At 37.2% G+C, this 24,296-nt stretch overlaps 1 protein-coding gene across 3 annotated transcripts; it reads left to right on the top strand.

Annotated features, from left to right (window-relative positions):
* The first annotated feature begins 5,907 nt into the window (after positions 1 to 5,907).
* On the top strand, positions 5,908 to 23,102 carry LOC121383275 (CREB3 regulatory factor-like). Of its 3 annotated transcripts, none has more exons than XM_041513192.1 (7): positions 5,908 to 6,296; positions 9,344 to 9,503; positions 10,664 to 11,708; positions 17,940 to 18,056; positions 18,456 to 18,920; positions 20,290 to 20,418; positions 21,194 to 23,102. In XM_041513192.1, exons 2-7 carry the CDS (start codon positions 9,477 to 9,479, stop codon positions 21,298 to 21,300), a joined length of 1,890 nt encoding a protein of 629 aa, XP_041369126.1. In that variant the 5' UTR covers positions 5,908 to 6,296; positions 9,344 to 9,476; the 3' UTR covers positions 21,301 to 23,102. The 3 variants fall into 3 exon arrangements, with proteins under 3 accessions (XP_041369126.1, XP_041369125.1, XP_041369127.1); XM_041513191.1 differs by lacking the exon at positions 5,908 to 6,296 and adding an exon at positions 6,369 to 6,961; XM_041513193.1 differs by lacking the exon at positions 5,908 to 6,296 and adding an exon at positions 7,826 to 9,127.
* Positions 23,103 to 24,296: the final 1,194 nt, after the last annotated feature.

The raw sequence follows: 24,296 nt of genomic DNA, 5'->3' as shown, positions 1-24,296 counted from the left end.
TGAATTAAAAAAAAAAAAAAAAAAAAAAAAAAAGAAAGAAAGAAAAAGAATAGAAATCACATATGAAATGGACGTGTGTGGAGTCGGTGGGGGGGGGGGGGTGATCACGGGGTCCGCCAATGTTGCCAGATCACACTACACGTGTTTGGGTGCGTGCTCGTGAAAAATTACAATTGATGATCACGTGAGATTCAAGTGGTACCTATCCCGCTGTCATCCAGACGTTGTATCGCGTCCATCTTTCAAACCGCCGTGACGTACGGTTAACCTCAAGTACGTATGTCACCCCAGTACATAAACACAGTGACGTTCGTGCAAGGCCGACGCTACCCTGAGGTGAACTATATGAGATCGCCAAAGGGGCTGAAATGTATTGACATGAACTATTAGTATTAACACTAGTTATTAAAAATACCGGAGGGTACAATCATTATGAGGGCTTGGCTAAGACGTCAAACACGCGACAACTGTGCGTGTCTGCTAGCGTTATTTATTGTCAAAGACTGAACATTTATGTACAATTCTTTAAATCGCTATCCGTTTTCTCACATATATTTTAGTCTAACTGTAGGCTATGTGTTTTTTCCGCACATGAAGGGTGGGGGTTGTAGCCTAAGTAATATAATAATTAGCCTAGCAGGTTCAGAAAATTTTATTTATTCTTAATTTATTGTTTCTACTCTAGTATGTGATGCATTTAATACATTTCATTAAACTTACGAGCATTTCTTCACAGGCTACATGATTTCCTTACTGTAATATTCTGAATTGATGTCCAGAGCAGGCGCGGATTCAGGCGGGGACCTAAGGAGCCCAGCCCCCCCCCCCCCCCCCCCCCTATGTTTGGTGAAACACTATATATTACAGAATACACAAAAATGCTAAATTATCCCGTCCACCTGTCAAGGATCTTTAAATTCTATTTTCAAACGGGTTTTGGGGCTCCTCTGTTAAAAAACCCTGGATCCGCGCCTGCAGAGAGTATTTGGAATACAGGAAGAAGAAGGAAATGGTTTATTTAATGACGCACTCAACACATTTTATTTACGGTTATATGGCGTAGGACATATGGTTAAGGACCACACATACTGAAGTGAGAAAACCCGCTGTCGCCACTTCGTGGGCTACTCTTTTCGATTAGCAGCAAGGGATCTTTTATATGCACCATCCCACAGACAGAATAACACATACCAGTGTCTTTGATATACCAGTCGTGGCACTGGCTGAAACGTGAAATAGCTCAATGGACCCGCCGACGGGGATCGATCCCAGACCGACCGCGCATCAATCGAGCGCTTTACCACTGGGCTACATCCTGCCCCTAGTTCGCAAGAGATTCAGGAGTATCACATTTTTGGGAAGTGAGGGCCAACAAATACGTCCTTTGGAAGACTATCAACCCCAGAAACTCCACAAACTCCACAAACTCCAACACTGGACATCTTCACTTTTATATTGTATAGAATTTTTTCCCACAGTTCTTTACACTGTGTTTAATATAAGTTTATATTTTTAATCATTAATGTAAATAATCATATTTAAATACTTTCCTTTTTGGACACCCAGTAACCGATGTGCATTTGTCTGCTGGGGTGTTGTTAAAATGCATTAATTCATTCAATCATTCATTCATTCTTTTTCTCGTTCCAACCAGTGCACCACAACTGGACAGAGGCCGTGGTATGTCACTATGTGCTTTCCTGTCTGTGGAAAAGTGCATATAAAAGATCCCTTTCTGCATTAGAAAAAATGTAGCGGGTTTCCTCTGATGACTACGAGTCAGAATTATCAAATGTTTGACATCCAGTAGCCGATTATTAATTAATCAATGTGCTCCAGTGGTGTCGTTAAACAAAACAAATTCTTGTTTTTCATTCACTTATTCATTCATTCATTCATTCTTTCGAACAGTTGACAATGTTTTTCTACAGAATAAGATAAGATAATTAACTACTGGAGATTCTGGGGTCAGTGATCTTCCAGGGGGCGTATTTGCTGCCCCTGCCCCTCGCTTCCCACTATGGGAATCTGACAACCTAGTATTAACTGCACACTGTGCATGCACGTCCACGTTAGACACGGAAGCGACAGTCTCAGCTGATTGGATTAAAAGTGTATAACGCACACATTCTTCCGCTATCTTCCACACACTAGACATGTAGTAAAGTTCAATACACGACTGCACGATCTATTAAGGCTAGCGGCATGACACTGACGCAAACGGAAGAAAGAAAGAAAGAAAGAATGAATAACAAAACCACACACAAGCAAACTAGAAAAAAACCCTACCCACCCAACAAAGAAGAAAAACACAAGTAAAAAAAATCTTAAAATGATATAACAAATAATAACTTCTGGGTTTTTTAAAAGCTAGAAAGAAAAAAGATACATATAAGGAAATACAATAATAAGCGGCGGGATTTAGCTCAGTCGTTTAAGCGCTCGTCTGTGGTGCTTGCGTCGCAGAATCAAACCACCTCGGTGGATCCATTCAATTGATTGGATTTTTTCTCGTTCCAACCAGTGCACCACAACTGGTCAAAGGCTGTGGTATGTGTTTTCCTGGCTGTGGGTATGTGCAGGCTTACTCCCATTTGGTCGAATTCCCAATTGGTCGAACTGTTAAAACAATGGTCTTACTGACATGCATGTTCTTACCTCAGTCATTATAATGAACTGTTCCAGATTATTTGGAAACCGATTATTATTGTATAGATGGTATAGATATCGCTTAACGCATAAAGTATGCAAATATGACAAATATCGAAATAATCCATGTATTGAATGTAGTGAATGTCTGTAATTAATTTTAAAAAAGGTCTCCATCTAAAAATGTTTATTTCACAAAAAGCCAAAAAATTAAAAAAATTCAACATTTTAAAATATTAATTCTTTCAAGTACACATACAAATACAAATGTCCACTTAAGCAGGAGTTTCTTTCAGAATGTTACACTCACTATGTCACAATCACTGCAGCTTCGTGAGGTGACCATTGTCCATCTATAATCAAAACTTGTATAAATATGAAGAGGCCATGTTGATTACATACACAGGTAATCAGGTAGTGGTTATATAACAGACGAGTACTTATTTTTCGACCAATTGGCATTTCGACCAATTGGGAATTTGACCAGATTTGACGACACCTATGTGCATATAAAAGATCCCTTGCTGCAAATGAAAAAATGTAGCGGGTTTCCACTGATGACTACGAGTCATAATTACCATATGTTTGACATCCAACAGCCCATGATTAATAAATCAATGTGCTCCAGTGGTGTGGTTAAACAAAACAAACTTGAACTTTTCAATAATATATATATATATTTATTTATACTTATATATACTGACAATCAAAAGAAAGAATACCGAAACATTTTTAATGTGAAATTGTACATTTTACACCTAATGCTGTTTTTGAACTGTGGTGTTCACGTTTGATGGTAATTATTGTATATACGTGTTCATATCTTGCCAGATGATTATAATTACAAAATAATACACTTGCATCATCTTATGTTTTGTGTTCTTCTTAATTACTGATCGATATACGTTCTTTTGGTGGTCAGTATATTTGTTAAATGTACACATGCGTGTTCTAATATGTATTATGCAACCATCTCTAATAACCATATTAATATTATTCCAAACCATGTAATATTCCATAACTTTCCGAAACGATGCAGGATTGTATAGGGAAAGGATGCAGCAGTGTGTGTGTGTGTGTGTGTGTGTGTGTGTGTGTGTGTGTGTGTGTCTCTCTCTCTCTCTCTCTGTGTGTGTATGTGTGTCTCTCTCTCTCTCTCTCTCTGTGTGTGTGTGTGTGTGTGTGTGTGTGTGTGTGTGTGTGTGTGTGTGTGTGTTTTAATGGTACCCTTCCTACACCACCCATCCAGCCTTTGGAATGGCGTATTAAATATTAACGAAAAAAACCAACAACTTTAAATGAAAAATAGATTTATTATTCTTGAAATACTAAAAACGAAATGAAACATTACATGATTTATCAACAGGACGAATTAACAGGGCGTGTGAGTTTGGGCTGATCCCTGGTCCAGTCCACTGAGTCGCAACGGTTGGGTGTTTTATCATTATTAAGTATGGAAGTGTGACTACTATTACGTCACGTGCGACAAAGTGACATCCGTTGAGGTGTCGTTAATCAGTTTATTTTGACATCTTAACACACGAGGTTTTAAAGTTAACATGTACAAAAATCAATCCACCCAAAATGTTCATGACGTCCGTACCAGGGCCGTATCTAAATATAAATAATTGGGTGACGGGAGAGGGGAGGGAGGCGCATGTGTAGGAATTTTAGCAGGGTGGGTCTAGACTTTGGCGAGCGAAGTTTATAGTGGGGTGGGGATTCGAGCCATGCTTCCCGTTAAATGTATTGAAAAAAAAAAAAAAAAAATTTGCTTGAGCTGGGGGTTATACCGCCAAATCCCACCCCTGCACACACGCCTGGGGGATGCAAAAAAGAATGAGGGAAAATAACAATAATTCCAGCTAGACAAAAAGGGCACTTTTAAACAAACAGGGATTTTTTCGGAGGTAACCACACATACGCACACCTCCCCTTCCACACCGCTAGTATTAATTTAAGTATTAGGAAGAGAATCAGTAACCACAAGAATGATAGGCATATGAAGAATGTACGACACGAAATGGGTCATGTGTAACAATCCGGTTAAGGAAAGCATCACACCGCCATAACCCTGTCAGTGTCAGTGTGGCGATGTTTTATTGACACACGTCTACACGTGGTCACAGTGGACAGGTCGGGAACCACCCTCGAATACATGGAACACGTAAACGTGATAATCACTCAAATTGGAATAGTCTACTCTCATTTGTTATTGTTGGTGGTGATGGTATTTATGTCTTATTGTGTTTGTGTGTATGTGCGTGTCTGTCTGTCTGCCTGTCTGCCTTTCTGTCTGTCTGTGTCTATCTATGTTTGTCTATGTGTGTATGTATGTGTGTATGTGTGTTGTGGGTGTAGAACAAAATCAAATCAAATAAAAATGAACAAAAGCATGGCACCAAAATATCAACACTATTAATTTACCATAGATGAAACATTTTAAGAGCGTATACATCTTGAAAATATAGATCAATGCATGTGAAAATTTCACATTTTTAAAGGGAAAAAAAACCCATAATAAAACAAACAAACATTTTGCGCTTACGGATAAACAAAAGTATAAAAAAAATCGGAAGCAGGAGCGTCGAGATCCCAGTGGTAAAGCGCTCGCTTGATGCGCGGTCGGTCTGGGATCGATCCCCGTGGGCTATCTCTCGTTCCAAGCAGTGCACCACGACTGGTATATCAAATGCCGTAGTATGTGCTATCCTGTGAGATAGGTCATATAAAAGACCCCTTGCTATTAATAAAAACAAATGTAGCGGGTTTCCTCTCTAGTACTACATGTCAAAATTACCAAATGTTTGACATCCAATAGCCGACGATAATAAATCAATGTGCTCCGGTGCTGTCGTTTAACAAAACAATTTTTTTCATCTCTTGGACTATGTCAAAATTACCAAATGTTTGACATCCAATAGCTGATGATTAAATAAATCAATGTGCTCTAGTGGTGTCGTAAAACAAAACAAACTTTAACACATAACCAAAACTGTTTTTCAAAGAGATTGTGCACTTTCTTTGTTGCTGTCATTTGTAGTGCCCATGTCCTTGCGTTCGACAGCACTGCACGTTTTGCACAGTTACTAACATGTTCACCTGTGTACACACATTGTTTACATGCAGCAGTATAACCTTCACCTGAACCACGTGCTTCTGACGTCACAAATATTTATATCCCTTTGGTACTCGCGGGTTCTGGCGCTGTCCAGTTTGTGGTGGAACGCGAGATAAAGATGTCGATTTGGGTTTGAAAAACGAAACGTCATGTCTTTTGACATCATGAATAAGTTATCGTATAGTGAAAAGACAATACATGAACGATATTTAAACATGACATTACGAAAATCGCAAGCAAACACCATTATTGCATTAGAACATTCTAGTATTATTCTCCTTAACCTATTTTCCCAATGGGTGGAGTTACGGGAAATACGCCCGTTTGATTGGCTAAAAGTGTGCTGACATCAAGACAGCTAGAGGCCTTCACTCCATTTACCACATAACCAAAACAAACCAACGTTGTGTATATACTGACGATGCTAAAATCGTAATATTTTAACGTGACAAACGATTCTGTGAACATAACAATATTTCTGTGGACAGAGAAAAGAACTAGGAAGTAATCTGTGACATTTTTCACGGTAAGAACCTGATTTTTATGATATTTTTCATTATGTAAACATGTTGATGAGTTGTCCATTTCCTCTTGAGGACGTACGTTTCGTCAGAATGACGTACGGCCTGTTAATTACTAAACCCTCGATACATAGCCCATTGTATATCAAAGTAAACAACACGTTCTGCTGCTGAATCATAAATATTCAGAAGTGCTGATGTTACGGACCTGTCTTACCAGTGTCTAGGGAGGAGACACGTTTTTAAAATCGTGTGAAATTGACAGGTAGCTGTCAGTCAGTGATACACGACCTCTGACCTCGTTCAGCATGGCTGCCCGTAGGAGTTGCCTGGTTTCGCTATAACGGTGAAAACACGTGGTGATTCAGACATAGTGTCATGGGTACCGCACACTGCGATGATTAATACAATTTCTGGTGACTCTTTCATGTGTTAGCATTGAAAACGGTTGCTGGATACTTCTAATGCTGGATGTCTATGTCTGTTTTAGGCCTAATTTTTAAAAAATATTTTAAATTAAAATTAAAAATTAATTTTTAATCTGAACTTGTGTCAAAACAACGATCATATATCTGCTAGTATTGAATTGTGTTTTTCGTTGGATGGAGGATAACCGTTTCGATCGGACCGTGCGGAAAATGGTAACCAACAACATGGGACGATTGCCAAGGTAATCATTCACGTGCTTAGTAACAGCCACGAGGTTAACACGAATGTGCTTAGTAACTTCAATGTTGAATATTCAGAATACATTTATAGAATTATTTATAACGTGGTTGCCAGTGACACGTGTTTCTTATTTTCATGATTACGAATTCACATTATTCAGATTATTAGCATAAATCAATGTTTCAATGTGTTGTAGCGGAATACTAACATTTAGTAGTTCATTTAAAACCAGTGGCAATGCCTGGATTTCGGGTGCGTCCGAAAATGAATGAATTTAATTACCAATATTCTCTAGTCTTTTGTGAATAGAGCCCTGTAATTATTAAGTACTTCTATAAGAAGATACGTGTATAATCAAAGCTTAGCCTACAACTGCATCATTTTAATGTTTAGTGTCAGTCAGTTATAGTCGTTATTTTATTTATTTCATTTATATATAAACTACATGCTAAATATTTGTATACATATAAAAGTTTAATATATAAAATAATGGCTTAACTTTTAAGAGTTATAGTTAACAAACGGTATATTACCAAGCTCCCCCCCCCCCCCCCCCCCACACTTGAGGTCGGATATGTATGTGGGTTTTTTTTTATCGTATAAATAGTTCGCTAAAAATCTGGCTTGTGCCCCCATCCCACCCCACCCTACAAGAGATTGCCCATCCCACAAGAGACTACCCACTCCCACTGGATATTGTGCCATCCCTCTCCCCACTCCAAAAGTCGTTCTTACGGGCCTGATTACGAGCTGACAAACGGTATTTGAAGGGTTATCGGTGATTGTACGTGTCATGGAATTTCTAACATTCATTTGTACTTTGTCATCCATACAATAGTTTGGACTTTGCTTTTGTCAGTCAACTTTTGTACCGTTTTAAAACTTTGGATTATTCATCTTGGCCACTGCATGTCCACGTGGTATACATTGTCATGGAAACGTCGTGACATCAGTTATAATTAAAGATGATACTTGTAGTGATATGTAACAGTAACATACGTGTGTACTTAGACGAATTCATACCTTTTATGTAGAACTATATTGATGATCGGCTGAATCATTGGCCTATGACATGTAGTTAGTAAACTGTGTTATTTAACCCAAGTACAACCATTTGTGTGATTAGTAATAATACATTTAAATAACGTGATTTAATATTAAAAGCATATCGAAAGTATAATTTTTAATTAAAAAGTACATTTATGCATGGAACATTTTGTTTAATTTTTATTTTTTTATTTTGATTAGCTATAATATGAACAAGCGTGTGTGCAGGGAATTGTGCATGGTAGGGGCCATACTGGCAAGCGACGTTTTTAGAGGGTGGGGATCCTCTGAAAATACTTTTTAAAACGAAGTTTTAATGATTGATATTCAGCAGTAGGCCTATTTTCATGTCCCACCACTAACGACCATATATGTATGATATGCAATATAACAATTTGAATTTGCATATATAAATAAATAAATTAATTAATTATTTATTTATTTTATATTCTATTATTGTAAAAATAGCTGATTTATAAATCTGTGCCCATCGTGTGTGTTCACGTACATCTGATTCTGTGCTTACGTAATTAATAAAACTAAATAAAACTCGAGGGTCTTTTTTAAGTTCTGTAACTTTTCCTGTTACCTTTATAAAACTATAATTTATAGGTGCATAAATTTGGCTGCTATGTGAGTAGAAACACGTACTGTTATTAATATCAACCAATCGCGGCGTCCTTCCTTAATACAGATTTACCGGGCTGAGCGTTAAAAGTTAATTCCAAGAATTCCATTCACCCTTTGGACATAACGAAACCAGGAAATAACCGGACACTGATAGACTATTTTGAAAAGACACTGTAAATAATTAATCTTCCGTACACAATCATACCAAGTCTACAATATCCAAGGTTAACGGGTTCAGATATTTCTAAACAGAAAGGGTGTGTGTGTGGGCCAAACCCCGTGCAACTCAGCGCTTTGTAATGTACACGTTTTGTTCGTTTCGTTGTCGTCAGCTGATTACGGGGAAATCCCAGGTAGCGTTCTATTTTTAGACGGCGTACTGTTCATACGCTGTTCATTTCTTACCAACCAGTCAGAATAGAAATAGTATATATATTTTTAATGGACACGTATATTAGTACTACGTCTGTTTGTATTAATTAATGGTTTGGTAAGCATTGGATTTAAAGTATATATTAAATAAGTTATGTTTTGTTAATTATAATCATTTTATTTGAAGACAAATGATATTGAAAATTTAGATGGCAACAATGACATTGCACAATTGATTGAAAGTACAAGTAGTGTTAAAAGTATGTGTTTGGTACATGTGAATTGGACAGGTGACATGTATACTGATGTATTGTTGTTGTTGTTTCTATTACAGAGTTAATTACACTTGTCCACCTCAGCCAAACAGGACATATTTGTACACAAATTACAGACAGAAATTCAACCTTTGGAACAGGTTTAGAAATCCTGCTTGGAGAATTAACAAAGGGACACAAAAAGAACTCCCAATGACTATTGACTTGAAACAGCAAAAGGTAAGAATCATAGAATCATATACTTGGTTGGTGGCAGGTTGGGGTTTTTTTTTTTGGGGGGGGGGGTGTTACTGGGATGGGATGCAAATCTTAAATCTTATATTTTGGTTGTTTAAAATATTATTTTATTGATAACTAAAAGTAAAAATATAATATGGGAGAATTTATTTTGAATAAGCAACCTTTTTTGCAACTGATGAAATATTGGGGGAGTGCCAAAGTCTTTTCATTGGTCAAGAGTTAACTTAGGTCATATCTAAATATAGAACAGGACTTAATTGCATCAGGATCAGAAAACTGGAGTTCATATATAATTATATACCTTTTTGATGTTTTCTCCAAATAATTTTAAAAAACTAAATATCAAAACATAAATAAACATAATGTCATTCAAGGCTAATGGTGCTAAATGTGTGTGGGTGTCTGGTAAATAGTTTTTATTGTTGTTGATTCATTTCTATTGGAGAATGTGGAGAACTGGGATGGTGTTAACTACACACCATCAATAGGATTTATTACTGCTTTCTGTCGGCCAGTGCAATTGTTTTATCTTGTTTCTCAACTTGTGGATGTAATTTCCATACATGACAGCATGGCTTCTATACAGCGTGTTTGTTTCTTTGAAAGTAAATAGTTTGTTTTATACTTTAATTATCATGAATTAATTAATTATTTGAAGCATGACTATCTAATTTCTTTCTCTTGTTCCATCCTTTTTATATTGGTTAATTTGGTTTAGTCACTAATATTGAAGGTTTTGGTTTCATAAATAGAACATTGTATCCATATATGTTTGTTTTCACTTTTAAATTATTACTTTCTTAATTTGTACTTTTGCTTTCACTTTTAGGCCAAGATGTTGATACATGTATATCTATCTGTCTGTCTGTCTGTCTGTCTGTCTGTCTGTATCTATCTCTCTCTTTCTCTCTACCCCTCTCTCTCTTCCCCTCTCTCTCTCCCCCCCCCCTCTCTCTCCCCCCCTCTCTCTCTCCCTCCCTCCCCTTTCTCTCCCTCTCTCTCTCACTCTCACTCTCACTCACTCTCACTCTCACTTTCACTTTCACTCTCTCTCTCATTATATGTTGATTAATCTTTTGTATTTTACAACATTGGAATTATAGGTTATTAACATATGGGTTTTTTTGTTTTTTTCCCAGGCAAACCTATCTGGAAACATGGATTTTGTTCCAGATCCCGACTTCTACAACTTACAAAGTGACCATGCTTTACCCAGTGTTGAAGTAGCTGCCTATGCGGCCAGTCCCAACTCATTGTTCATGTATGAACAGGAAAAATTTGACATGCAGAATTCATTAAGTGGATTGTGTGGAAACAACAACTGCTCAAGCATTGAAAGTTTCACCCCGATGGACTCGGATTTCGACTTGAATCCACAGTTTGAGTGCTCCAGCATGGACCTGTCCTTGATGACCAACCTATATGCATCATCAACAGCATCCTCTCCAGACAGTTGGAACCCTGTGGCCGTAAAACTGGAGCCTGGTCTGAACGACATGTTGTTCAAGCCGACAACGGGGCCAACATTGGCCGAACTCAACATGGAGGAATCACTGCTGGACGATTCTGCGAACACCGAATCTGGATTTACCGTGTCCAAGAACAGAACAGTGAACGATGGTACCTCGGTGTCGTCAACGGTATCGTCTACCGCCAGCGTACCGCCATCTTGTGTCAGCAGTACCTCTTCGTCACCACACTTCAGTAACTTGCTGCCAAGTGTTCCGAAGTGCAGTTCGTGGAACGTGCGCGGCACAAAATCCAGTTGCACGAAGGACCGATATTGTCCGTCAAGCTCAACAGTTCAGAGTCCCGAATACGATGACAAGACGGTGCTGCACACACTGTTGCAGCTTGGCAGACCGACAGGTTTACCATCTACACAGACTCAGTCAGGTTCATCTGACCCTTCAAGTTCTCAGTCATTGGCATCAGTGGGTCCGACAAACTGCCGGATGCCCATGGCGACCATGGGACAGACCCAGCCCTATCCACAGACCTCGGTGAAGCACACGCACGCCAACGCACGGACCTCGGTCGGGTTAAGTCGGTCTGCTAAAGTTTCAGACATTGATCATGAAACTGTGGAGGAAAAGTGGAAAGAAATTGAGAAATTCATTCACGAACCTGTTGCAAGTCCATCGTCGTCAACGTCAACAACGCAGAGTAAAAGAAGTCGAAACTGTAAGCATAATTTGAAATCATGATAAAAAGTCTGTTCCTCAATTTAATCATGTATATTGGGGGTGGGAGCAAGGCAAATCAATATTATTTAAACATGCAATTGTACCTCTCATATTTTAAAATAATTTTACAAAAAAGAAAAAAAAATGTTTTAATTAACAACACACTCAACATGTTAATTATGGTTAATTTTTTTTTTATTGAATACCTATTTTAATGCATAAACAACAAAAGGACTGGGCACAAGTTTGCCAATTTACTAGGCACACGACTATATACATACAATATAATGGTGACAATTACTTAATTATGATATACATGGTTATCAGAGGAAACCCGCTACATTTTTCCTAATACAGCAAGGGATCTTTTATATGCACTTTCCCACAGACAGGAAAGCACATACCACAGCCTTTGTCCAGTTATGGTTCACTGGTTGGAACGAGAAAAACCCAATCAGCGGAATGGATCCACTGAGGTGGTTTGATCCTATGGTGCAAACACCTCAAGTGAGCACTCAACTGACTGAGCTAGATCCCGCCCCAAATAATGTATATTATTAAACAAGGATGACGATTATAGCAAGTTTTCATCGGTCTGATTTCTGATACACCTGTACTTTTACAATAGTAGAGCTCTTGTTTACTGTCTGATAGGTTGTAGGTTACCAGGAATTTAAATACACAAGCTGTGACAGATGTTTGTGGTATTAATTTAATTTCATTATAACTAGTGTTGAAGTAGGTATAATACAATATGTACAAAAGGTCATAACTATAGTCAAGCAACCAGAACACAGAGTTGAGAAATATATCAACTGGGGCAGGTGGAGAGGTTTTTGTGGTTTTCATTTCATTACATCTAAAACTAAGTGCCGAAATATCTATAATACAATATGTACAAAAGGTCACAATTATATTAGTAACTGGAACACACAGTTGAAAAATATACCAACTGGGCAGGTGGGGTAGGTTTTTTGTGGTTTTAATTTCATTTTATTACAACTAGTTCTGAAACTGTTGGTATGATACCACATGTACAAAAGGTCACAACTATATGAGTAACTAGAACACAAGAGTTGAAAAAGTGGGATTGGTTTTGCACATGTCATTCAGCGTGACACAGGCGAGTCAGAGTAAACACTACATACATTGACCCAGTTCCACACCCGCCAACGGTCATTGGCTGAGTACTGCATGGTACTGCTCACTGAGCATGGCAGTGTGTATGTAACAGGGTTCGGAAATACACATGTATAATATACTTAGTATGTAACAGGGTTTGAAAATACAGATGTATAATGTATGTAAAAGGGTTTTTGAAATACACATGTATAATATAAAGTATGTAACAGGGTTTGAAAATACACCTGTATAATATACTTAGTATTTAACAGGGTTTAAAAATACACCTGTATTATACTTAGTATGTAACAGGGTTTGAAAATACACCTGTATAAATATACTTAGTATGTAACAGGGTTTGAAAATACACATGTATAATATACTTAGTATGTAACAGGGTTTGGAAATACACATGTATAATACAATTAGCATGTAACAGGTTAAAAAAAAAATATATATATATGGGGGTTTTTTAAAGGTTTTTTTGTTTTTGTTTTTGTTTTTTGGGGGAATGGTGGGTGGTGGTATGTTTTTTTTCATATCATTATTTTTTTTTTAGGGATCCATTTGTAATGACATTACAGGGTTTTAATTTATTATAAGACTGGTTAAAATTTCTTTTCAAATCAATAATTGGTGGCTTTCATATTTGGTATGGGTATTCAATCAAGTACTGGTATATACTAACTAGAACAGTGAATAGTTTATTTTCAAACTCTTAATTAGCAGGGCAGGATATAGCTCAGTGGTAAAGCACTCACTTGATGCGTGGTCAGTTTGGGATCGATCCCCGCTGGTGAGCCCATTGGGCTATTTCTCGTCACAGCCAGTACACCACGACTGGTATATCAAAGGCCATGGTATGTGCTATCCTGTCTGTGGGATAGTGCATATAAAAGATCACTTGCTACTAATGGAAGCATGTAGCGGGTTTCCTCTCTATGACTGTGTCAAAATGACCATATGTTTGACATCCAATAGCCAGTGATTAATAAATCAATGTGCTCTAGTGGTGTTGTTAAACAAAACAAACTTTTAACTTAATTAGCAATATTTCTAGTCAATTGAAAATTGGTTATCAACTACTGTTTAATGCTACAAAATTGTGTAGCTATCTTTGAAACTTGCATAGCGATTCGCAACGTGATACTGAACAAAATGCTCTCTGCAGAAGACAAAATTGTAATATGGCTGATGCATTTTCATTGTCATTTGAATCTCACATCTGATGTATTGTGCTATTCAACATCTAAGGCCAAAACTATACATCAACAAAAGCCCTGGTCTGGTGCATGCTTTCACTGATCGATGCCAAAATACAGGAAGAAAGTCTGGCAAACTGCCATGCACAGAATTCCTTATGTAAGTTCCAGGTCAAAGAGTTTGCCTCGTGTACATATCAGCTTGTATTTCTGATTTCGTTGGTATCCACTGTTTATTGTATATTTCCTGACAAAAAAAAGGACCACATATAGCCTGGAATATTAATGGATTGAAATATTAAATGAAGCACTTAACCCACTAAATGTTTTTTTCTGGAATATGCCTCATGTAAATAGCGTTATTGATTAGTTTTTTCTCGTCTATCTCGGTCGGGGTACCTTGACCCAGCCAGTGTATATTTCAACTTGGGTGATGGTGCTTAATATAGGAAGTGTCATATACACAAAGTTACAGGGCATGTACATTGTATGCATACGTTATAAAGCAGAGTTTAACAAATGCTGATTACATAATAAAAATTTGTCTGAAAAGAAAGAAAGAAAGAAAGAAAGAAATGTTTTATTTAACAACACACTCAGCACATTTTATTTAGTTATATGGCATCAGACATATGGTTAAGGACCACACAGATATTGGGAGAGGAAACCTGCTGTTGCCACTTCATGGGCTAGTCTCTTCTGTTAGCAGCAAGGGATCTTTTATATGCACATACCACAGCCTTTGATATACCAGTCATGGTGCACTGGCTGGCATGATAAATAGCCCAATGGGCCCACTGACATGGATCGATCCCAGACTGACCGCACATCAAGCGAGCACTCTACCACTGGGCTACATCCCGCCCCTTGTCTGAAGAATGTTTTTAGTGAATATATCAGTATGGGTCATATTGCTTAACCCTGAAATAACAAGTATATTCATATTATTTAACCATTCACGACAGATTATTTATGCACTAAATTTGATTACCACTACACACCACTGTTCAGTATCTTTTAGCTGCGGCAGCTAATGCATGTCGCCACAAAATCGAACAATTATAACACTCAAAATGCGGGATGATTCTTCAGTTATTAAAAAAGAAAGAAAGAAATGTTTTATTTAACAATGCACTCAACACATTGTATTTACGGTTATATGGCATCAGACATATGGTTACGGACTACACAGATATTGAGAGAGGAAACCCACTGTCGCCACTTCATGGGCTACTCTTTTCGATTAGCAGCAAGGGATCTTTTATATGCACCACCCCACAGACAGGGTAGTACATACCAGGCCTTTGATATACCAGTCAAGTTGCACTGGCTGGAACGAGAAATAGCTCTATGGGCCCACCGACGGGGATCGATCCCACCTTCAGTTATTAAATGCAGAATATAATTAAAATACTGGAAATGCATTTGTATGGAGCGTCAATACATTTGACTACACACATGGATTGCAAAACCGCATGCAAATTTATAAAAAGTGTAGTTGAGTTTATATTTTTCATTAATAAAATTGTGTTTTATAGGATTGGATAACATATTAATGTGCCTATATCCAATTAAGGTTCAAGCAAGTTTCATAGGAAGGGAATGTGAAATGGCATCTTTAAAATACGAGATACTTTGGCGTAGCCAGGATTTTATATTGAACAGGGCCAACCACATTGGTAGAAGGGGTGCACTGTCTAGTAGGTTCTCCACGAGTACACGAGTACACGAGTACTCGGGCACGGGTCGAGTCTAGCAAGACTGAAGACCATTCACAGAACTCGAGTACCCGTACAAGGTGGAATACAATGATCAGCTATAATACAGTGGATAATGTAGGACAATAATTTCAGCAGTTGGTAATCAACGATATAGGTTACACAATAATTATATGATCATGCGCTAGTTTCTCTTTTTTATTTGGCTATCCATCCTTCACAACGCTTAACATATCAACCGATTTCTAAATGCAATACAATAACATGATTTGGCATCCATGTTCAGCACTGGAATTAAGTTGAATAATGCTATTTAACAATATTTCTTAATCTCATCATCATCCAGTTTAAGTGTCGGGTACTATGTTGAGTCTGACCCTCGAGTACTCATGGAGGCCCTACTGTCTAGCTATGGGATGACAGGCAAATATAAAAGATGGTGAGAAAAAGAAGTGTGATTGGGCAGGAGGGTGGGGGTGTGGGATTCAGTGACCCCGCTAGGCCAGTGTTAATATACTTGATGTAAACTGACCAATTGTTATAATTAAATTATTTCCTGTAATTATATCTAACAGTTCTGTGAAATCTCTACTACCATACTCACATTATTGCAACAAAAACACTGGTAAACCCAAACAACCAAATTAATCAATTAATCAATATATATATAAAACATGCCTATCAGCACACTTCACAAATTTAGTGTCTTGAATTGCAGCAAACTAAAATAAATGTTTAAGGTTGGCCTGACCCATCCCATCCCCACTCACACATACAATTATATCTACTCTCTTATACCTGTATCAGAAATGACTGGAGTAATTGCTATATCCTTGCCAGCACTTTGACTAGATTGTTTTTTGGCCATGACTGTGTGTGACTACATTTAAAGAATGCAAGGATTGTCAAAACAACATTCCTCCATTTACACGAATACGCCTGTAAATGCTAGAGTGCATGGTTAAACACTTCTGTAAAAGGGATGTTAGATAGCTGTAAAAGAGAAAAAGGCTTTTGTCTTTATGAGTAATGGGCATTGTGAATTTATGTCATGTAACAGTATTGTGGCTGAAGTATTGGTGTAGTCAGGATTTTATATTGAGGGGAGGGGGGCACCCAGAATTTAGACAGGATATAATATATATAGCGTAGATGGGGGGGGGGGAGAGATGTGATGTTTTGGGGGGTGGGGAGCTATTGGCCCCATGGTTCCTCCCTGTGACTATACCAGTGGGTTGGAGTGCTCACTAGTTTGTTTACCATTATATTAGGAATGTTCTTTAAATGAACACAGACAAGCAAAAATTCAAAATATTAAAAATAATTGCAAACATCTACAAAATATAATTAAGTGCATAAAAAGGTTTATTTGTTGAATACAAACCTCCAACTGCCCCACCCACCCTTACAAAAAAAAAACCAAGACCAATAAACATATGTAAAATTAAATTAAGATTCAAGATGCATAAGTGGGATTTTTTGTGTTTTAATTTTTAAATTCACTGATTGCAATGTGTAAAATCCTACTCCCAAGTGATACTTTCTGGAAGCTACATCACAGTGTATTCATTTGTTCTCATAGCAGTATGGCAAAAAAACACCCCTGAATATTTGATTACACTATTAAATAATCTTTGGTTAATGCATTTGTTATGGAATGTCAGTACCGATTATACATTATGTATTCCATAGTAACCATACCATTTGTTAGAACTGCAGGCTTGGTTTGGGTTTTTTTTTAGTTTCTCCAAATCCTATTAATTTTACTTTGGGTATATTCAATACAATTAATTCAAGTTTGTTTTGTTTAATGACACCGCTAGAGCACATTGATTTATTAATCATCGGCTATTGGATGTCAAACATTTGGTAATTTTTAAATACAGTCTTAGAGAGCTACATTTTTTCATTATTAGTCAGGGATCTTTTATATACACCATCCCACAGACAGAATAGTGCATACCACAGCCTTTGATATACCAGTTGTGGTGCCCTGGCTGGAACAAGTACAATTAATTAAAGGCTAGTACATATTTTCAGCATCTTTTTTTAAAAAACTGGTAATAATAAATATTTTCTTAAATTTAGATGGAACAAAATGACAAGTTTCATATCGCATTTTCAAAATGAATTCTTCATACCTACTACTGTATTTATCGGTAATTAAAATTTGTTGTATTCCTCCAGATTCTGGCAGTTCAGCGATTACCTCTGGTGACGATGTTGACTCTGACAATGACGATGATGGTGACGATGCATACAGTGAAAAAGATTCCGACCTCGATGATGACATCTCCGATGAAGGTAATTGTAACAGAATACAAAATTAGTTACATTTACAGGTGCATATGCAGGGGTGGAGGGTTAAGGGGTGCCCCCCCCCCTCTAATCCCGCTCAATCACATTTAAAAAAAAAAATATTTTCCAGGGAGTATGACTAGATCCTCTTTATAGACTTCACTTTCCAATCTAGACCCCCTCCGTTAAAAATCCCAGCACTCACCTGATTTATTTGTTGAATTCATTTCATTTCAACATAATTTTCATGATGAAAGTAATTTTAATTGTTGTGTATATATTTTAAATATCTGTCTCCTTTTTTCACTTGATAGCATTAAAGTTTAGATGGCATTTTCTTTAAATATTAAAGCTATACCAACTAAAATGAATTTATTATTGAAATGTTCTCTATTGTTTGTTCAGAATCTGATCAGTTTTCTCCTTTGGAAGAGTCCCTTCCTGGAAGTGGCAAGAAAAAGGTGAAGCAGTTCTTCTGGCAATACAACGTCCAATCAAAAGGGCCGAAAGGAACTCGGCTTCGATTGGCTCTCAACTCCTCCAATCCGCACGTGCTGAGTAACTTTGAAGATCCAGTGTTTGACCCAACCAACACGGTCGTGGCAGGCATTCGCCATGGTGGTAAAGCAAGGAAGGGTGATGGCAATGACATTCAGGCCAACCCAAAGAAACTCTATCAGATTGGTCTCCAGATTCGCCGTCTGAACCGGCAGATTAACGAGGTGTCCATGGGCAGTGAGGCATCCTCTACTCAGAAGAACAAGTCGAGGAAGGAGAAAAACAAGCTGGCGTCGAGGGCGTGTCGCCTCAAGAAGAAGGCTCAGCACGAAGCTCACAAAGTGAAGTTGTACGGGCTTGAGTGTGAACACAGTGAGTATTCTTTTGTTTAAGTTGTGAGCACAGTGAGTATTCTTTTGTTCAAGTTGTGAACACAGTGAGTATTCTTTTGTTTAAGTTGTATGGTCTGGAGTGTGAACACAGTGAGTATTCTTTTGTTTAAGTTGTGAGCACAGTGAGTATTCTTTTGTTCAAGTTGTGAACACAGTGAGTATTCTGTTCTTTAAGTTGTGAACACAGTGAGTATTCTTTTGTTCAAGTTGTGAACACAGTGAGTATTCTTTTGTTTAAGTTGTATGGTCTGGAGTGTGAACACAGTGAGTATTCTTTTAAGTTGTGAACATAGTATTCTGTTCTTTAAGTTGTACAGGCTGGAGTGTGAACACAGTGAGTATTCTTTTGTTTAAGTTATATGGGCTGGAGTGTGAACACTGAGTATTCTTTTGTTTAAGTTGTATGGGCTGGAGTGTAAACACAGTGAGTATTCTGTTCTTTAAGTTGTGAACACAGTGAGTATTCTGTTCTTTAAGTTGTGAACACAGTGAGTATTCTGTTCTTTAAGTTGTGAGCACAGTGAGTATTCTTTTGTTCAAGTTGTGAACACAGTGAGTATTCTTTTGTTTAAGTTGTATGGTCTGGAGTGTGAACACAGTGAGTATTCTTTTAAGTTGTGAACATAGTATTCTGTTCTTTAAGTTGTACAGGCTGGAGTGTGAACACAGTGAGTATTCTTTTGTTTAAGTTATATGGGCTGGAGTGTGAACACTGAGTATTCTTTTGTTTAAGTTGTATGGGCTGGAGTGTAAACACAGTGAGTATTCTGTTCTTTAAGTTGTGAACACAGTGAGTATTCTGTTCTTTAAGTTGTGAACACGGTGAGTATTCTGTTCTTTAAGTTGTGAACACTGTGAGTATTCTGTTCTTTAAGTTGTACTGGCTGGAGTGTGAACACAGTGAGTATTCTTTTGTTTTACATGCTTTCCAGAATTTATTACATGGGAGGGGGACGTAACCCAGTGGTAAAGCACTTGCTTGATGCATGGTCAGTTTGGAATCGATCCCTGTCAGTGGGCCCATTGGGCTATTTCTCTTTTCAGCCAATGCACCATGACTGGCATATCAAAGGCCATGGTATGTGTTATCCTGTCTATGGAATGGTGCATATAAAAGATCCTTTAGTACTAATGGAAAAATGTAGAGGGTTTCCTAAGACTATATTAATGTCAAAATTACCAAATGTTTGACATAAAAAAGCTGATGATTAATAAATCAATGTGCTCTAGTGGTGTTTGTTAAACAAAACAAACTTTAATATTAAGTATAGATGTCTACATGCTGCTCTGTTCATCATAAATCTCTTGTCATCATGTTTCAAATTTTAAATGTTTATTTTGTTTTACAGAACAGCTCATGGGAGTTCTGAAATCCATACGTTCAGACTTGAGGCGGCATGTTTTTGACCCAAAACCTAAAGCCACGCCTGAGGTTTCACTTGCGAAAACATTGGAACTTTACATCCAGAAACATCTCAGTGAGTACACGTTTTTAACTCTTCAGTCTTCAGTATACTGCATCCATGGGTTGATGTGTTTGTGTTGTCTGCTAAATCAGATTACAACCTTGATTCACTGAAAGTCATGTGGTTTTTTTTATAGAAAGGTAGATGGCATAATATGGGGCTAATCAGTGGCAGATCCAGAAAATCCATTTAGTGGGGCCCCAATGACATGAGGCGGAATGCCAATTGAACTTTGGGGGAGGTTTGGAGGAGATCGTGAAAAAAATGAAAATTAATATATAATAAACTTATAACTGTCGCAAAATTTAGGGGAGGGGGCACGGGCCCCTGGGGTCCCCTTAGATCTGCTTCTGCTAATCAATATTATTTGATGTTGGAGTGATAAATATTTACATACATAATTACAAAACAAATATATTTCCAGTGATCAAAATTTGTTACTGTAGACCATAGGTTCAGATTTCATGAAACTGGAAAGGCATCCCCCGTTCCCCCCCCCCCCCCCCCCTTCCTTCCCCAACTTACAGTTACACACACCTCGTTTTTGTTCTGTTTTGAGGGTTCGGAGGGTCAGTTACCGATATATCAGTTTGGCTTTTAACTTGACAATGTGTGTACCAAGGCATTTTCTGAGTGATTGTGTGTGTGTGGGTTGGGGGAGGGGATTAATTTTCATCTATTGCTTCTGATGTCTATGCTGTACAACTATAAATTATACATGTAAATGTACTTGTCATTCGGAGACAGAAGTTATTTTTAAAAGTTTATCTTTTCTCTTTTTTTCTAGACTGTATGACCGCTGGTAACACAACAGAATATGTTAATACTGTGATCCGGAAGGTTGGTACCGGAGATCCTACCGGAGGGTTGAACATCTCAAAGAAATCAAAGTGATTTGTCGGCTACACCACAACAAGGTGCTGATAGAAAGAAGAACGAATCTCGCCCATTCTCAGATTCATACATTTACAACAATGTGATTGGAATAGTTGCCAGATTCTACTGCTTGGAACATCTGCTGCAATGTGGATGCTCGATTGTGATACCAGTTAAAATCACCACACTGTGGTACTGGATAACTTGCCACATTGTGGTACTGGATAACTTGCCACATTGTGGTACTGGATAACTTGCCACATTGTGGTACTGAATAAAATTGTCACATTGTGGTACTGGATAACTTGCCACATTGTGGTACTGGATAACTTGCCACCTTGTGGTACTGGATAACTTGCCACATTCTGCTGCTGGAGAAATTGCCACCTTTTGCTGCTGGACATATTGCCACATTTTGATACTGCATTAATTGCCACATTATCATACTGGAAAATTGGCCACATTCCTCACTGAAAAAAATGGCCACATTACCATATAAATAAAGTGTCACATGGTGGAACTGGATTATTTATCACATCCTAGTAAATGGCCCCATTTTACTGGCTATAGATGTTGGTGAATAAATAGTAACTATACACCATTCTGCCAGTACTGAAAAATCTGCAATATTAGGCATGCAATACTGGACATGATGACAGTGCCAGCCAGTGGTTCTTCAACAGACACATTATTGCCAGTCGAAGAAATACGGGAAAAACAGTTGCCACAGTATAATATTGATGGTGCGAAGACTGGATGGTGTCCCACACATTTACTTAAACAGTGGTTAAGAAGTAAGACTAGTGGAAAACTAGAGACAGTTGCCAATGTCATGACTAGAAGAATAAGAGGACAAATTTTCTGTTTGAAATGGATAAAGAAACTTTCATATTGCCACAGTTTTTGAGTGGCAAAAGAAAAAAAAGAGTTACAAATGGCTACAGGGTTTTTTAACTGGTGGAAAAATAAATACATTGCCAATGTTCCTGAATGGTGAACAGAGTTTTTTTAACCGGCAGAAAAAGTTACAAATGGCTACAGTTTTAACTGGTGTAAAAACTAAATACATTGCTATTGTTTCTGAATGGTGGACAAACTGTCAAAGCCATTGTTTTTGAATGGTGGACAAACTGTCAAAATGATGTGTGCTGACGATCGTCTGCAGTCTACTGTATGTTAAACTCTGCTTTCAGAATTAAACTCTGCTTTCAGAATTAAGCTGTAGTTCAGAACTGGACTAACTGCTATGTTGTTGACATTGACAGTGGTTTCTTAACTATTATGCCACATGGTGGTATGCCTATCTGTGATGCAAAGACATGTCTGTTCTTTAATTTAATAAAGAAAACCTGTTGACTAGGTCAGATGTGGAGAACCTGTGAATGAAAGCTTTAAAATTTCTTATTTCAGAAAAAATTATATTCTCATGCTGATTTATTGTTATTCTCATACTGTCTCTGTTACATATGTATATTGCTTCAACTGTGGATAAAACGGTTTGAATAATAACATTCTAAAACATGTACATCGTTGTTAATTTGTTTTTGTTTTTCTAAGTGGCAACCAACTTGTCAGATATTTCTATTTTTGAAAATATTTGGCATAAAAATCAGTTGAAATAATGATTAATATTTTATTAAGAATTACCAATATACAATACTTTTTTAATAAAATAATTGTTGTGCAAATATATGTCCATTTATACCTAGACTTAAACTTTATGTTGTTGGGTATTGGTAGTAGAGAGTTCAAGATTCTGCACACACTTATAGTTCATTCATATACTTTATATGTTTAATAAAGTCATGAATTTCACACTTCGACATGTTTATTCCATGACTTATAAATTTCTATGCAGAATCCTGAGGATCTTACAAGGTAAAAAAATTATATATTATAAGTTCAGGTGCCTAATTCACTAAACTCTTGCAACTTTGCGATATCGCAGTGCAATGCTAAAAGAGGATGCTTTGTTGTCTAGCAGAGCCTAAGAGAGCTTTGTGAATTAGGCTCCTGGATACTAAACAAGATAAAATGAGTTGGTTACCATGCTCACTGTATTTTTATATTCATAATATTAAAATAACCGGTAAAATGACAATGATGTGCAATGTGAATGGATCGAAGATCAACTGGAAGTGTGTGTATTTTACAGATACAGAAACATAGTACAGTCTTTGATGTTGTGTTCATGGAGTCTACTACAGCTTACAGGGGTGGGACATAGCCCAGTGGTAGAGTGCACGCCTGATGTGCAATCACTCTGGGATCGATCCCATTGGGCTATTTCTCATTCCAACCAGTGCACCACGACTAGTATATCAAAGGCCATGGTATGTGCTATCCTGTCTGTGGGATGATGCATATATAAAATATCCCTTGCTACTAATGGAAAAATATAGCGGGTTTCCTATATCACTGTGTTAAAATGACCATATGTTTGACATCCAATAGCCGATGATTAATAAATTGATGTGCTCTAGTGGTGTCGTTAAACAAAACTTTTTATCTTTCACAGCTTACAAACATAGCTATTATGGTTTATTAGGGTATACTGAACAACAACAAAAATTTAAATTGTAATTTAGTTTTCTTTAATTTATTTTAAATTATTCAGCTGGAATCCCAGTAGTGTTTATGTCTATTAAAATTATCAATGTCTTGGGAACATTTTAGTCCACTTTGACAGTCTTTTAAAAATATGATACTTATACCTTTATCGTAAATAGTAGTTAAATGTATCTGAATGATAATGCCATTAACATATTGGTCCATTTATAGTTTATTTAAAAAATTAATTTATTATAAAAAAATATATTAAAATATTCACATTTCTTTGGTAGTTCTGTATACAGTGTATCAATCTTAGTTATGTCTTGACTAAAAATTACTTAGGATATTAACATTCTTTTAAAAATATGATAGCGTATAAATTTATCGCAAATAGTAGTAAAACGTATTTGAATGATAAAGCCATTAACATATTTAAAATCATATCTCTAAATAAGACAGAA

This window comes from Gigantopelta aegis, chromosome 10 (assembly GCF_016097555.1).
Source record: "Gigantopelta aegis isolate Gae_Host chromosome 10, Gae_host_genome, whole genome shotgun sequence".
Taxonomy (NCBI): domain Eukaryota; kingdom Metazoa; phylum Mollusca; class Gastropoda; order Neomphalida; family Peltospiridae; genus Gigantopelta; species Gigantopelta aegis.
The sequence above is the reverse complement of the archived record's forward strand: the minus strand, read 5'-3'. Positions and strand labels throughout refer to the sequence as shown.

Excerpts from the sequence above, each read along its gene's own strand:
- LOC121383275 (XM_041513191.1), top strand. The coding sequence starts at position 6,894 with ATGGAGGATAACCGTTTCGATCGGACCGTGCGGAAAATGGTAACCAAC. Across the intron at positions 9,504-10,663 it reads TTGACTTGAAACAGCAAAAG|GCAAACCTATCTGGAAACAT; the intron begins GTAAGAATCATA and ends TTTTTTTCCCAG. Across the intron at positions 18,921-20,289 it reads CGGGCTTGAGTGTGAACACA|AACAGCTCATGGGAGTTCTG; the intron begins GTGAGTATTCTT and ends TTTGTTTTACAG.